At 45.1% G+C, this 17,438-nt stretch overlaps 1 protein-coding gene across 1 annotated transcript; it reads left to right on the forward strand.

The window, feature by feature from the left end:
- Positions 1 to 275: 275 nt before the first annotated feature.
- On the forward strand, positions 276 to 15,931 carry LOC141763639 (slit homolog 1 protein-like; the record flags this gene model as incomplete). Its single annotated transcript, XM_074628155.1, has 12 exons — positions 276 to 347; positions 714 to 785; positions 1,721 to 1,864; positions 1,950 to 2,113; positions 3,182 to 3,205; positions 3,973 to 4,117; positions 6,210 to 6,284; positions 9,346 to 9,489; positions 10,910 to 11,053; positions 11,144 to 11,310; positions 14,886 to 15,024; positions 15,791 to 15,931. Coding segments are annotated over 12 exons (1,363 nt in total), but the record flags the coding sequence as incomplete, so codon positions are not given.
- Between the last annotated feature and the right edge of the window lie 1,507 nt (positions 15,932 to 17,438).

The following is a 17,438-nucleotide window of genomic DNA, read 5'->3' on the forward strand; positions in this document are numbered from 1 at the left end:
GAGATGGTGAAGTCGGCTGCAGCCTTCTTCACTCTCACATCAGAATAAAGACGAAGCATTCAGTAGCTCTTTGGACCTCTTTGGTAGCGATGGATTCATCAGGAGTTTTAGTTTCATATGATACCAGGATTCTTACTTGAGCTTTAAAGGACCAGTGTGTACCGATCAGGGGGATCTACCGCTATACACCGCCACGTCCTTCACACTGTTCCTTATGAAGTGTGTCTCTGGCTGCTGGGACTAAAGTCTGTGTGTGTTTTCTGTTTCATTCCCAGAGACCTGAGTAACAACCAGATATCTGAGATCGCTCCTGATGCTTTCCACGGCCTCCGAGCTCTCAACTCCCTGTGAGTAACACACAGTGTGTGTGTGAATAACTCTACCAATATGTGTTTACATATGTCAGTATTAAGTCTGTCTATACCTCCATATGTTTGCGCTGCATGTGTGTGTTCTTGCGTCTGTTGGCATGAATAATTCAGAAGTGGCGCCTGCTCCTCTGTAAACACTGATTCTTTATGAAATATCAGGAGTTGCACACGATGTCAGCGGGAGGCCTGCAGGTTCCTATGCCTAGACTGTGTGTGTGTGTGTGTGTGTGTGTGTGCGTGCAGGTTGTACGTTGTCTTACTGCTGTTTATGGTGTTACAAATAGATAATCCTACACCCTACTGATTGAATATGTCTGACTATAACCCGGTCTTTGTGTGCAGGGTTCTGTATGGGAATAAGATCACGGAGCTGCCCAGCGGAGTGTTTGATGGTCTGGCCTCTCTGGAGCTGCTGTGAGTCCAAAACCACAACATGCACAGATGTTCACACTGACTGTGTTTCACGCTGATGAATCTCAGGTGTCACATGGTTTGGAAGTGGCCATAATCAGTTGGACTGTTGGATGGAAACTTGTGTTTCTCTGCTCTGTGTCAAGCTGATGTGAATCTGTTCCTCAGAACTCGCTGGGATGTTTTAATAAGACGATGCGTTCCACATGCTGACGCTTCAGTTGTGTAAGGAAGAAGGAGGAAGTTCTTCCACAAACATGATGACAAAGCTGCAGAAACGTAGAAACAGGACCTTCAATTTAGAGCCACGATGAAGAATTTTGAAAATGAATGATGTCAATCGATTCAAATATGTAATCACATGATTATCCACAGTGTTGTGATTAATTGCAAATTAATTCTCTGTTCTAAATGAACCTTAAAGGGAGATTTGTCAAGTATTTAATCCTCTTATCAACATGGGAGTGGACTAATATGCTGCTTTATGCACATGTATTTATATATTTTAGTGATACTCCGATACTGTGCTCATGTACTCGTACTCGCAAACCGGCACCGATACCACTTTACGGCAGCGTGACGTTAACCTCTCGTCACTATCTTTCGGGTCCTCACGCTCCACCTCCTCGACGGTGTGGGCGAGATGGGCCGGTGCTGGACAAGTGTACTCGGATTCAGATCCGGGTCCCTGATGTGAAAGCTCCCTTCATTTAGACCCTGGTTCCTGCAGTCCAAACGCAACCAGTTCCTCAAAAGGTTCTGAGTTGTGGGGGAAATAAGTTCCTGCGGTGGAAACGGGGCTTTGATGTGCAGCAGAGTTTTCTACGAGCATTTTAAACATTAATTGTGAGAAGCCAAAATCCCGATCAGGAGTTATGATTGTATTAGTTGTGCAGCTGTAATGTGTGAAAACACTGATCATGATGATTTCCTGTCAGGTTGCTGAATGCCAATAAGATCCACTGCATCAGAGCGTCCGTGTTCAAAGACCTGGAGAACTTGGCTCTGCTGTCGCTGTACGACAACAAGATCCAGAGTCTGGCGAAGGGAACCTTCAGCTCGCTGCACGCCATCCAGACGCTGTAAGACCAACACTCACACACGTTCTGTTGAGTTCTGTCCTGTTCCACGCCGTTCAGTCTGATCTGACTGATGATTTCCCATCAGCCACCTGGCCCAGAACCCCTTCGTGTGTGACTGTAACGTGAAGTGGCTGGCCGACTTCCTGCGTTCGAACCCCATCGAGACCAGCGGAGCGCGCTGCGCCAGCCCTCGCCGCCTCGCCAACAAACGCATCGCACAGATCAAGAGCAGCAAGTTCCGCTGCTCCGGTCAGTACCTGTCTGTCTGTCTGTCTCTCTGTCTGTCTGTCTGTCTGTCTGTCTGTCTGTCTGTCTGTCTGTCTCTCTGTCTGTCTGTCTGTCTGTCTGTCTGTCTGTCTGTCTGTCTGTCTGTCTGTCTGTCTGTCTGTCACATCTGGAGGTCAGAGGTCAAGGGACCCCTTTGAACATGGACATGACAGTTTTTCATCGCCAACATTAAGTGTAAGTTTGGAGCGTTATTTAACCTCCTTCTAGACCAGCTAGGATGATATAGACATCTCTGACATATTACAGACTTTTTATTTTTTTACTATTTCTGATATTTCGGGGACATTTTACAGAGGTTTTCTTTACTTTTTTTTTTTTTTTTTACTTTTTTCGGACATATTTCAAAATATTTTTGGACATTTTTCAGACTTTTTCAGAGGTCAAGGACTCCTTTGAAAATAGCCATGCCAGATTTTCCTCGCCAAAATTTAGCCCAGCTTTAGAGCTGACATAGCAGTTCATAGTTTCATATGGTACCAGTATCTTCTCTCTAGTCCTAAAACTGAACCCACTAGATCCTCTGAAGACAGTGAAGTCAGTCGGGTCTCAGGGGGTTAAGGTCCCGATACAGAGACACTGAAAGAACGAGTTAGTTCACTTAACAACAGAAAGAGAATGAAGCGAGTTAATCACACCGACTGTAACTGGAGGCCTGGGACTAAAAGCTCCCGGCCGTTTCCTTCAGTCACCACACCGTGTCAGTGTGTGAAGCCAGCCGCTGGCCGGTGAAATCACGGCTGGCTCTGTGAGCACCACATAAACTGCTTTAATCCAGCGCCAGGCCTGGAAGAGCTGACCGCTGCAGGCCAACACATTGCTTCCATAAAACAACTGAACACGGATGTGGAGACGGATCCTTTCACGCCTTCTTTCATCTTTAGACATGTTAACGTCTGCTGCTGCTTCCAGCTTTATACACAACACCTCCTCCACGAGTGTGTGTGTGTGTGTGTGTGTGTGTGCGTGCATGTGCGTGCTTTCAGACCTTTTGACTGACGTGGTTTTGTTTCTCTTTCTTTTTCATGACAGCCAAGGAGCAGTACCACATCCCTGGTGAGTATTTGATGTGTGTGTTCTGGTATATAACAGACTGTCAATCCTTCGCTGGATCTGCCTGATCAAATAGATCTAACCTGATTTAACCCAAACAGCTCGACAGGATTTAATAATAAGAACTGACTAACTCTGGTACCAGACTGATTTTAATCTGCTGTCTTGTAGTTTTCTCTCCATGTTGTTGTTCAGAACATGTCAGCTCTTTCTCTGTTTGATTGAAAAGAACATTTTTCACAATTTTTTCATATATTTTATTACTCATTTTTGGATATTTTTACATATTTTTCCCATATTTGTTCACATAATTTACTAATAATTTTTGTATATTTTTCACTGTTTTTGTTACATATTTTGATAATCATTTTTCATGATATTTTTACATATTTTTCAACTATTTTACAAATATTTTGGGATATTTTTTACATATCTTTTGGACGTTTTCCAATTGTTTTTTCCACATATTTTACCAATCATTTTTGAATATTTTTCAGCAATTTTTCACTATTTTGTCACATATTTTGCTAATCATTTTTCACATATTTTCAACTATTTTTTTCCCACATATTTTACTACTCATTTTCGGATATTATTACATATTTTTCAGTAATTTCTCTCAATTTTTGTCACATATTTTGCCAATCATTTTTCACATATTTTTTGCTACTAGATATATATCAATGATGTGTGTGTGTGTGTGTGTGTGTGTGTGTGTGTGTGTGTGTGTGTGTGTGCGTGCGTGCGTGCGTGTGTGTGTGTGTGTCCAGGTACTGAAGACAGGCGTCTGAGCTATGAGTGTAACAGTAAGCCGGTGTGTCCCGCTAAGTGTCGCTGTGAGGCCAACGTGGTGGACTGCTCCAACCTCCGCCTCACCAAGTTCCCTGAACACCTGCCGTCCTCCACTGAAGAGCTGTGAGACACGTACACACCTGCACAGAGCGCATGTCCAGTCTGTTTAGAGTCCAGACAACACTGGGGGGTTTATATAAATATATATATATATATATATATACATACGTGTATACAGACATTTCTATAAAGCATCCCTCAAATGGAGTTATGAAAGAGTTGAGATGAAGATATGTCTTGAGGATATTTTACAGTTGAACATTAAACTTTATTATCAAAGATGACAGTAAAATTTAAACAATTACCGTCACTGGAAATTAAATTAGTATCAAATAACTATGAATATATATAAATATCATTTGTGGACATTTTTCACATTCAGACATTTTCAACCATTTATTTCACATATTTTACGACTCATTTTCAGATATTTTTCACATTTTTTTCAGATATTTTGTTAATAATTTTCGGATATTTTCACATATCTTGTGAAATTAAATTAGCATCAAATATCTATGAATAAAAACAGATACACTAAAATATTTAAAAAAAAAGTAAAAGTGAAATATACGTAAAAGTGATTGTTAATCCTTTCTTAAATAGTTTTTTTTCATATCTGCTGACATACAGTGGTTTTGTGGTGATTAGGGCTGGCTCTAATAATTATTTTAATTATAAATTGTGTTTGTTTTTTTACTCTATAAAATGTTATAAAATACTGAAAAGCCCCCATCACAAGTTCTTCAACCCAACGAGAACTCCTGAAATCTACAATAATACAAAACAATGAAAAGCAGCAAATAATGAATTGATTATCAAAGTTTTGGATCTAAATTTCATTTTATTAATTGGTTAATGGGAGACATCACATCCCCAGCAAAAACATGGTATCTCATGCTATTTAGCTTCAATAACGAGTCTTCTTTCAGACTACTGGAAAGAAAACGTCCACATCTGCAGTCCTGCACTTTTTCTCTCAGTGTCGTTGTTCAGAACTCGTCAACGACATTAAATGCCTTGCTCAAAGGCTGAAGGAGCTGAACTCTGATAACACCTCTCATTCTAACAACATGGTTTTATCAACCCTCGTTACCTACGTTGGTTTATTTAGTTTCTTCTGGGTTTCAGTTAAAGTGAGAACTGTTCAGACTGTTTTATTCCTGTTGTGTTGAAGTGAAAAGAACAATCTGTAAGCTAAAGATCCCCAGACTGATAACAGATAGACTGATAACCACAGTTCAGACTGACCACATGCATTCTTAACAACTTTCTTACTAATACTTTTTCATATATTTTTCACATTTCTTTGAACATTTTTCACTATTTATTCATATATTTCACCATTATACCACATTTCACCATATATTTCACTGCTCATTTTCAGATATTTCTTCACATATTTTACCAATAATTTTGGGATATTTTACTACTTTGTCTATTAACGTCTGTAGATTTCTCCTAAATTCACCAAAAGTTACCATTACATAATGCGTCATTTGCATATTTAAATAAAACATTTCAGAAAACATGTAATACAAAAAATAACTGTCTTAATGTCAGTAATCAACCGGGGAAGTTTCATGGTGTTTAACATTTTTCCTCTTTCTTATTTTTCCCCTCCAGTGTTTCAGCGTTATTTCCAGTATATCTGTGATAAGACGTTCGATATCAGCTGATGATATCGGCCTCGTTTCATATATCAGCTGATGATATCGGCCTCGTTTCATATATCAGCTGATGATATCGGCCTCGTTTCATATATCAGCTGATGATATCGGCCTCGTTTCATATATCAGTCTGGCTCCGGGATCCACAGTGTGCCTCATTCTATTTGAGGGATGCTTTTATTCAAAGTGCATGTTAGCAGGGCCAGTCCCTGTGGGGTCGACAGTGTTAAAGCCATACTCATGATTACACTCCTATGCATGTACACACACACACACACACACACACACACACACACACACACACACACACACACACACACACAGACTGTATATGAATACCCACACAGGCCCTTTATGGATATCCATGTTGACATGTTGTGTGTGGACTCATCCTGCATGGATGCACACTCAGTGGATCAAACCGAGTCGTCTGCTAATGATGTTTTTCTCTGCGTCCTCTTCATGTCTGATCTCTGTGACCGCTCCAGGCGTCTGAACAACAACGACCTCTCCGTGCTGGAGGCCACCGGAGCCTTCAAGGGGCTGGCGCAGCTCAAGAAAATGTAGGTCATTCAGGAAACTCCAACGATGAACGAACACCCGTTCAATCATCAGAAGGAACTTCCAGGAGATCTCATTGTTCAGCATGACCTTAAAGGGACAGTCTGAAGAGGGTAGTGTTAGTACTGTATTACCTACGGTAGATGGCAGTCACCGTCACACAGCCCTTTACCTCACCATCAGACAGCCCTTTACCTCGCCGTCACACAGCCCTTTACCTCACCATCAGACAGCCCTTTACCTCGCCATCAGACAGCCCTTTACCTCACCATCAGACAGCCCTTTACCTCGCCATCAGACAGCCCTTTACCTCACCATCACACAGCCCTTTACCTCACCATCAGACAGCCCTTTACCTCGCCGTCACACAGCCCTTTACCTCACCATCAGACAGCCCTTTACCTCGCCGTCACACAGCCCTTTACCTCACCGTCACACAGCCCTTTACCTCACCATCAGACAGCCCTTTACCTCGCCATCAGACAGCCCTTTACCTCGCCGTCACACAGCCCTTTACCTCACCGTCACACAGCCCTTTACCTCACCATCAGACAGCCCTTTACCTCGCCGTCACACAGCCCTTTACCTCACCGTCACACAGCCCTTTACCTCACCGTCACACAGCCCTTTACCTCACCATCAGACAGCCCTTTACCTCACCATCAGACAGCCCTTTACCTCGCCGTCACACAGCCCTTTACCTCACCATCAGACAGCCCTTTACCTCGCCATCAGACAGCCCTTTACCTCACCATCACACAGCCCTTTACCTCACCATCAGACAGCCCTTTACCTCGCCGTCACACAGCCCTTTACCTCACCATCAGACAGCCCTTTACCTCGCCATCAGACAGCCCTTTACCTCACCATCAGACAGCCCTTTACCTCACCATCAGACAGCCCTTTACCTCACCATCAGACAGCCCTTTACCTCGCCATCAGACAGCCCTTTACCTCACCATCAGACAGCCCTTTACCTCACCATCAGACAGCCCTTTACCTCACTGTCAGACAGCCCTTTACCTCGCTGTCAGACAGCCCTTTACCTCACTGTCAGACAGCCCTTTACCTCACTGTCAGACAGCCCTTTACCTCACTGTCAGACAGCCCTTTACCTCGCCGTCACACAGCCCTTTACCTCGCCGTCAGACAGCCCTTTACCTCACCATCAGACAGTCCTTTACCTCACCATCACACAGTCCTTTACCTCACCATCAGACAGCCCTTTACCTCGCCGTCACACAGCCCTTTACCTCACCATCAGACAGTCCTTTACCTCGCCGTCACACAGCCCTTTACCTCACCGTCACACAGCCCTTTACCTCACCATCAGACAGCCCTTTACCTCGCCGTCACACAGCCCTTTACCTCACCGTCACACAGCCCTTTACCTCGCCGTCACACAGCCCTTTACCTCGCCATCAGACAGCCCTTTACCTCACCGTCACACAGCCCTTTACCTCACCATCACACAGTCCTTTACCTCACCGTCACACAGCCCTTTACCTCGCCGTCACACAGCCCTTTACCTCGCCATCAGACAGCCCTTTACCTCACCGTCACACAGCCCTTTACCTCGCCGTCACACAGCCCTTTACCTCGCCATCAGACAGCCCTTTACCTCGCCATCAGACAGCCCTTTACCTCACCATCAGACAGTCCTTTACCTCACCATCAGACAGTCCTTTACCTCACCATCAGACAGTCCTTTTTAACTCACCATCAGACAGTCCTTTACCTCACCATCAGACAGCCCTTTACCTCGCCGTCACACAGCCCTTTACCTCACCATCAGACAGCCCTTTACCTCACCATCAGACAGTCCTTTACCTCACCATCAGACAGTCCTTTACCTCGCCATCAGACAGCCCTTTACCTCACCATCACACAGTCCTTTACCTCGCCATCAGACAGCCCTTTACCTCACCATCACACAGTCCTTTACCTCACCATCAGACAGTCCTTTACCTCACCATCAGACAGTCCTTTACCTCACCATCAGACAGTCCTTTACCTCACCATCAGACAGCCCTTTACCTCACCATCAGACAGCCCTTTACCTCGCCATCAGACAGCCCTTTACCTCACCATCAGACAGCCCTTTACCTCACCATCAGACAGTCCTTTACCTCACCATCAGACAGCCCTTTACCTCACCATCAGACAGCCCTTTACCTCGCCGTCACACAGCCCTTTACCTCGCCGTCACACAGCCCTTTACCTCGCCGTCACACAGCCCTTTACCTCACCGTCAGACAGCCCTTTACCTCGCCGTCACACAGCCCTTTACCTCACCATCAGACAGCCCTTTACCTCACCGTCACACAGCCCTTTACCTCGCCATCAGACAGCCCTTTACCTCACCATCACACAGCCCTTTACCTCACCATCACACAGCCCTTTACCTCACCATCAGACAGTCCTTTCTGATGGGGAACTGAAGCCGTTATCTATTCTCTCGTCAAAGCCACCAGACTCCATTCATAAAAACAGTCATTTTACCTCTCAGGACAGGAGAGCTGCTGGTCTCCCGCTGCCTCCATCGGTTAGTTTTAGGGCTGTCAAAGTTAACGTGATAATAAAGGTTAACGCAAAGTCCTTTTAACGGCACTAATTTAAACTATAGAACCTGATGAATCCATCGGTACCAACCATGTCGGACTAGCTTGTCGCTAAATGATGCTCCAAAGTTGCACTAAATGTTGTCGAGGAAAAACTGTCATGTCCATTTTCAAAGGGGTCCCTTGACCTCTGACCTCAGGATATGTGAATGTGTGAGGGCTTTTTCCGAAAAAAAGTCAGAAAAATGTTTAAAAAAAACTTTTTAAAAAAAGTTGGAAAAATGTCCAAAAGAAGTCGAAAACAAATCTAAGAAATCTAAAAAAAATGTTCAAAAAAAATGTCAGAAAAAAGCCCCAAAAAACAACTTTATTGTTGCTAACTGATCATATTCAGGTGGATTGAGTGCCCTGAGCTGAGACTCTCTGAACGGAGCTTGTGATAGATAAAACATTGTGTGAAGACCCCAGACTGTAGAAAACGTTTTGTCTTCCTTCCTTCCAGCAACTTGAGCAACAACAAGATCTCAGAGATCGAGGACGGGGCGTTCGAAGGTGCGTCCTCGGTGGTGGAGCTCCACCTGACGGCCAACCACCTGGAGTCTGTGAGAGGGAGCATGTTGAAGGGCATGGAGGGACTACGCATGCTGTGAGTCATACTGTCGTACTCCTCCTCTAATACATCCATCATCACAGAGAGGAAAGCATCAGTTAGACCCTAAAGACCTCACACAGATGTAGGACTTCTAGGTTCATGACAATAATACAATAATACCGGCCCACAAAATGAAAGGCTTATTCAGACGACCTACAACATTTGACCAAATTGATCAGTTCTGAGTTTGTATTGATCCCATTGATCTGAAACCCAGTCAAACCCATGTTTCTGTTTCTAACTGATCGGGCTGCAGCTATCTATTATTTTATTTATCCAGTATTCCATCGATTAATTAAAGTAATCAGATCAAAAATACTTTGCTTTATTAAGGAGCCAATCCAAATGTATTTATAAACACATTAGAAAACAACAAAAGTTGACCAAAGTGCTGTACAGTTATACATCAAAACATCAAAACAACACAATAAAACACTCAGACCAACTTTAAACCAACAGGACATTAAAATAATAAAAGCGTTGAGACCAATAGGAAAGGAAAAAAAGGATTAAAATAATCAGCGCTCATGCCGAGCCAAGAGCCATTAAGGAATAAAAGGAATAAAAGGAATGAAAGGAATGAAAGAGCGTTCTGAGGTTTGATTTAAAAACAGGCAGTGTGGGGGACGGCCAGAGCTGCAACGGCTCGGTCACCCCTGAGCTTGACCTTTGACCTCGAGACAGTCAGAAGTAACTGGTCAGTTGATCTGAGAGAGAAGTTGGAGCTGGCCCATTTAACCATTTATAAGTTAATAATAAAGTCTTAAAATCCATCCTGAAACGCGCCGAAGAGAAGCCAGAATGAATCGGGGAGACGAACTCACGTTGACGTGAACCAGTTAAAAGACGAGCGGCTGCGTTCTGAACGAGCTGAAAGGAGAAGAGACGAAGAGGCTCGGCCATAACACCGACGTAAAGAGCATTACTATAATCACCACGGGTGGTGATAACAGCAGGCTTTACCTTTTCAAAATCATTAAAAGAGAAGGAGCAACAGTAGGCTAAATATATAAAACAGAATCAGACGGGTCTAGTTGGTTTCCTTTTTTAGAAAAATCTACATTTCACGTTTCCACCGTTGTCTTCAGGCAACACGTCACATCACACAATAACTACAGTTAAAAGAAATGTTTCATTTCTTACACAGTCTGAGTCTGTTGCTGGTAAAAACAAGAACTGTTAGAGGACGTATATTGATGTATTGATTGTATATTGATGTATTGATGGTGAGGAGATCTGATGACATTACAGCTGGTTTACCGTCTGCAGCGTTCTCCCTCAGTACTCGACCAAAAGTTGTTGTCCTCATTAGTCACTTAGACACAAGAACAAGTTTCCCTTCATGACCTCATGCACTTCAATCTGAATGTGTGTGTGTGTATTGTGTGTTATAAATGTGTGTGTGTGTGTGTAGGATGCTGAGGAACAACAAGATCAGCTGCATCCATAACGGCAGCTTCACCGGTCTGAGCAACGTCCGGCTGCTCTCCCTCTACGACAACCAGCTGAGCAGCATCCTGCCCGGAGCCTTCGACACGCTGCCCAACCTGTCCACGCTGTTAGTGACACACACACACACACACACACACACACACTCACGCATGGTCTCTGTGTCCTACCCTACTGTACGTCTCTGTCTGTCCATCAGGAACCTTCTGGCCAATCCTTTTAACTGTGACTGCCGCCTGTCCTGGTTCGGGGCGTGGCTTCGGAGCCGACGGATCGTGACGGGGAATCCTCGCTGCCAGGGCCCCGCCTTCCTCCGAGAGATCCCGCTGCAGGACGTCGCCGTCCCCGACTTCCGCTGCGAGGACGGTATGATACACACACTCGAATAGAAACACTGATGTACTGACAGGAACGCAGTAGGGATGGCTGGGTGGTGTAATACAGGAACGCAGTAGGGATGGCTGGGTGGTGTAATACAGGAACGCAGTAGGGATGGCTGGGTGGTGTAATACAGGAACGCAGTAGGGATGGCTGGGTGGTGTAATACAGGAACGCAGTAGGGATGGCTGGGTGGTGTAATACAGGAACGCAGTAGGGATGGCTGGGTGGTGTAATACAGGAACGCAGTAGGGATGGCTGGGTGGTGTAATACAGGAACGCAGTAGGGATGGCTGGGTGGTGTAATACAGGAACGCAGTAGGGATGGCTGGGTGGTGTAATACAGGAACGCAGTAGGGATGGCTGGGTGGTGTAATACAGGAACGCAGTAGGGATGGCTGGGTGGTGTAATACAGGAACACAGTAGGGATGGCTGGGTGGTGTAATACAGGAACACAGTAGGGATGGCTGGGTGGTGTAATACAGGAACGCAGTAGGGATGGCTGGGTGGTGTAATACAGGAACACAGTAGGGATGGCTGGGTGGTGTAATACAGGAACGCAGTAGGGATGGCTGGGTGGTGTAATACAGGAACACAGTAGGGATGGCTGGGTGGTGTAATACAGGAACGCAGTAGGGATGGCTGGGTGGTGTAATACAGGAACGCAGTAGGGATGGCTGGGTGGTGTAATACAGGAACGCAGTAGGGATGGCTGGGTGGTGTAATACAGGAACACAGTAGGGATGGCTGGGTGGTGTAATACAGGAACGCAGTAGGGATGGCTGGGTGGTGTAATACAGGAACGCAGTAGGGATGGCTGGGTGGTGTAATACAGGAACGCAGTAGGGATGGCTGGGTGGTGTAATACAGGAACACAGTAGGGATGGCTGGGTGGTGTAATACAGGAACACAGTAGGGATGGCTGGGTGGTGTAATACAGGAACGCAGTAGGGATGGCTGGGTGGTGTAATACAGGAACACAGTAGGGATGGCTGGGTGGTGTAATACAGGAACGCAGTAGGGATGGCTGGGTGGTGTAATACAGGAACGCAGTAGGGATGGCTGGGTGGTGTAATACAGGAACGCAGTAGGGATGGCTGGGTGGTGTAATACAGGAACGCAGTAGGGATGGCTGGGTGGTGTAATACAGGAACGCAGTAGGGATGGCTGGGTGGTGTAATACAGGAACGCAGTAGGGATGGCTGGGTGGTGTAATACAGGAACGCAGTAGGGATGGCTGGGTGGTGTAATACAGGAACGCAGTAGGGATGGCTGGGTGGTGTAATACAGGAACGCAGTAGGGATGGCTGGGTGGTGTAATACAGGAACGCAGTAGGGATGGCTGGGTGGTGTAATACAGGGACGCAGTAGGGATGGCTGGGTGGTGTAATACAGGGACGCAGTAGGGATGGCTGGGTGGTGTAATACAGGAACGCAGTAGGGATGGCTGGGTGGTGTAATACAGGAACGCAGTAGGGATGGCTGGGTGGTGTAATACAGGAACGCAGTAGGGATGGCTGGGTGGTGTAATACAGGAACGCAGTAGGGATGGCTGGGTGGTGTAATACAGGAACGCAGTAGGGATGGCTGGGTGGTGTAATACAGGAACGCAGTAGGGATGGCTGGGTGGTGTAATACAGGAACGCAGTAGGGATGGCTGGGTGGTGTAATACAGGAACGCAGTAGGGATGGCTGGGTGGTGTAATACAGGAACGCAGTAGGGATGGCTGGGTGGTGTAATACAGGAACGCAGTAGGGATGGCTGGGTGGTGTAATACAGGAACGCAGTAGGGATGGCTGGGTGGTGTAATACAGGAACGCAGTAGGGATGGCTGGGTGGTGTAATACAGGAACGCAGTAGGGATGGCTGGGTGGTGTAATACAGGAACGCAGTAGGGATGGCTGGGTGGTGTAATACAGGAACGCAGTAGGGATGGCTGGGTGGTGTAATACAGGAACGCAGTAGGGATGGCTGGGTGGTGTAATACAGGGACGCAGTAGGGATGGCTGGGTGGTGTAATACAGGAACGCAGTAGGGATGGCTGGGTGGTGTAATACAGGAACGCAGTAGGGATGGCTGGGTGGTGTAATACAGGAACGCAGTAGGGATGGCTGGGTGGTGTAATACAGGAACGCAGTAGGGATGGCTGGGTGGTGTAATACAGGAACGCAGTAGGGATGGCAGGGTGGTGTAATACAGGAACGCAGTAGGGATGGCTGGGTGGTGTAATACAGGAACGCAGTAGGGATGGCTGGGTGGTGTAATACAGGAACGCAGTAGGGATGGCTGGGTGGTGTAATACAGGAACGCAGTAGGGATGGCTGGGTGGTGTAATACAGGAACGCAGTAGGGATGGCTGGGTGGTGTAATACAGGAACGCAGTAGGGATGGCTGGGTGGTGTAATACAGGAACGCAGTAGGGATGGCTGGGTGGTGTAATACAGGAACGCAGTAGGGATGGCTGGGTGGTGTAATACAGGAACGCAGTAGGGATGGCTGGGTGGTGTAATACAGGAACGCAGTAGGGATGGCTGGGTGGTGTAATACAGGAACGCAGTAGGGATGGCTGGGTGGTGTAATACAGGAACGCAGTAGGGATGGCTGGGTGGTGTAATACAGGAACGCAGTAGGGATGGCTGGGTGGTGTAATACAGGAACGCAGTAGGGATGGCTGGGTGGTGTAATACAGGAACGCAGTAGGGATGGCTGGGTGGTGTAATACAGGAACGCAGTAGGGATGGCTGGGTGGTGTAATACAGGAACGCAGTAGGGATGGCTGGGTGGTGTAATACAGGAACGCAGTAGGGATGGCTGGGTGGTGTAATACAGGAACGCAGTAGGGATGGCTGGGTGGTGTAATACAGGAACGCAGTAGGGATGGCTGGGTGGTGTAATACAGGAACGCAGTAGGGATGGCTGGGTGGTGTAATACAGGAACGCAGTAGGGATGGCTGGGTGGTGTAATACAGGAACGCAGTAGGGATGGCTGGGTGGTGTAATACAGGAACGCAGTAGGGATGGCTGGGTGGTGTAATACAGGAACGCAGTAGGGATGGCTGGGTGGTGTAATACAGGAACGCAGTAGGGATGGCTGGGTGGTGTAATACTGGGACACAATCACCCAGATCCATATCATACTTCTTATAATTAAAAGCTGTTTATGTACTTTCATTAATTACTTATCACATGCATGTTTAATAACAGGACACTTTTTATAGGCAAATAACAAAAATATGTTTTTTTATTATTGTAAACTGAATGTGCAATACATTTTTAAATATTTGCACAATAAAAAAATAAAATAAACAAATTGCAAACATTTATTTGTTGACAATAATTCAATTCAATTTATTTTTATATAGCGTCAAATCATAGCAGAAGTTATCTTGAGACGCTTTTTATATAGAGCAGGTCTTAGACCGTACTCTATAGTTTAGAGATCCACCAAGAGCATTGATGAAGGAACAGCATATGACAATGATCTTTGAGAAGCACACAATGTGGAATATCACCTCTTCATACCTAAAGTAAAGCTGAGCCTTCCTCCTCCGGTGTGTTCAGGCTCCGTGGTGGAGGACGGCAGCTGTGCTCCGGGGCCTCAGTGTCCCAGCCAGTGTACCTGTATGGACACGGTGGTCCGCTGCAGCAACAAACACCTGCAGGCTCTGCCCAGAGGACTCCTCCGCAACGTCACCGAGCTGTGAGTCCCACAGACCAAACACAAGCACCTGTTGGACTTCCATCTCCATCCTGTTACTGTTTAGTCCACTGCTTGTTTAGACTGCTCTTGCTCACTGCTGCGCTCTCATGGCACGCCGTTTTAACATTTAATAGCTAGACGGGATATTCATTAGAGATATCTGCAACGTCATTTGGCCTCGTCCCGGGCTCAGCAACCTTTACTATCAAAAGATAAAAAAAACATCTGTCTGGAGCCACAAAACATGTGATCATCGTGATGAAGGTAACAGTTTGTAGTCTCAGTATATAGTATATCAGTCTAATGCAGTGAGGGCCAAAGAGACAATGGACTACGCAGTATTAAGACCACATCGAGGGAAAACACATCTGAGATTTACACAATAAAGTCACAATATGACGAGAATAAAGTCATAACTTTACGTAAGTGATTATCTTATCGGCGATGTTTAAAAGGTTGTAGTTGTGAGTTTGTCAGGTAGCTGGTGAACATCGATCACAGACTGGTGAATCCATTTAGAACATCTCTCACGGCTCTGATGGTTCTCCTGCAGGAACCAGGCTCTTTAATTAAGCTTCTCTTTTCATACAGAGCCTCCTGTGTTAATTTGATCTGATTCGTTCAGCAAGAGGAGAATCAGGGACCTCTTGACTTCTACAGAGACATGATGGGATGTGTGAAATGATCTGAAAGGAGGATGTGAATTACTCTCTCTCTCTCTCTCTCTCTCTCTCTCTATCTCTCTCTCTCTCTGCTGTCCTCTCAGGTATCTGGATGGAAACCAGTTCACCAGTGTTCCTAAGGAGCTGGCCACTTTCAGATACCTGCAGCTGGTGTAAGAGCCACTCGACTGAACACTCCATTCACACTGATCCTCTCGCTGCTCCGACCCGACACACGTCTCCTCTCATATACTCGTTACAGCTTCCTGCTGCACCGCCTCTATCGACACATCTACATTTATTATTAATAATAATAATAATAATAATCTTTATTATTAAAACACATCATAGTAAGTCACAGTAAATACAATAAATAGCACAACATGCACATAGTACAGATGACAGTAACGGACGTGATCCCAGTGTGAACGCTGTTTATGAATTTAGTAAAGTTATTGTATTTTGGTATGAAAGACTTTTTGAAATGTTTTTTGATTGCTGCGTCGGATCTAAAGTACGACGGAGTATTAGGGCCACACTGAGGGACAAATACAGTCTGAGATTTCAAGAATAAAGTCGTAATTTAATGAGAATAAAGTCATAACTTTAGGATAATAAAAGTCATGTCCTCCTCCTCTAAAGAGTGAGTTTCCTCCATCAGGTCCGTGTGGTTCTTTCTCAGAATAAACTCAGTTTCTTTAATAACAATCTGTTCCAGGTCCTGATCTTAATGATAATGTGCTGCTGATGAGCCAAAAGATGAAGGACTTGGTTATTAGTGAAACCGAAACTAAAGTAGAACTTCACAAGATGCTCCACGTTCCTCATGTTCACACTATTTACCCTCTAAAACAGCACGTAACATTACTACTTTATAATATTATATCTTCATTCTCATAATATTACGACTTTATTAGCATAAAAGATATGCTCAAATCATAACGGATTTATCGTATCATAACTACCTTTAAAAGTGAGCCCACTGCGACCTCCGACAGATCAGATTTCTAACAGGTTAATTATAAATCACAAGTTGCGTTAAAGAAATTAGTGGCGTTACAACGAGTTCTAATCACGTTAACTTTGACAGCCCCAATAAAAACATGAATGTAAATTCTGTGAATCATTACATCTATATTTGATTTAATAAACGTTGACTTTACAACGCTCTGGAGTTACAAGTCAGAAACAATCCTACGCAGCCACCACTGGAATCTAATTCTAATAGTATAATACTAATAATATTAGTGGAGCCTGATCTTTATCCGACTCTGTGCACAGATACCAGGTTTAAACACAATGAGTACACATGCAAACAAAGTGATGGCTGTGCAGCATTCAAATGTTGATTTATAATTCAAATGTCAACATTATGAACTATCCGGTACGTCCTACATGGTCATCGTATCACCTCCATCTAGTCCATCGTATGTTCAGTAGGCCAGAGGTGGGGATGGACACCGGACACTTGGAGTCAAGTCGCCCTTAAGTGACTTGAGACTTGACGACTCTCTGGGTTTGAGAGGATGTGTTAAATATAATGTCTTTATTTAACTTAAGATTACATTTTGGTCTCCTACAGCCTTGGGACTTTCTATGAAAAGAGTTTCAGTTCCTCCACAGCTCATCTGACATTATGGATTTAAAACTGTAAAATCAGCTCTTTAACCTCATAGTCACTTTGGATTTAGTTAATAGTAATACATGTTGGTGTGTTGGAAGGATGCTGGATGCAGAAGAACTGTAGTCCTG

The sequence above is a fragment of the Sebastes fasciatus genome, unplaced genomic scaffold, assembly GCF_043250625.1.
Source record: "Sebastes fasciatus isolate fSebFas1 unplaced genomic scaffold, fSebFas1.pri Scaffold_108, whole genome shotgun sequence".
Lineage (NCBI taxonomy): Eukaryota > Metazoa > Chordata > Actinopteri > Perciformes > Sebastidae > Sebastes > Sebastes fasciatus.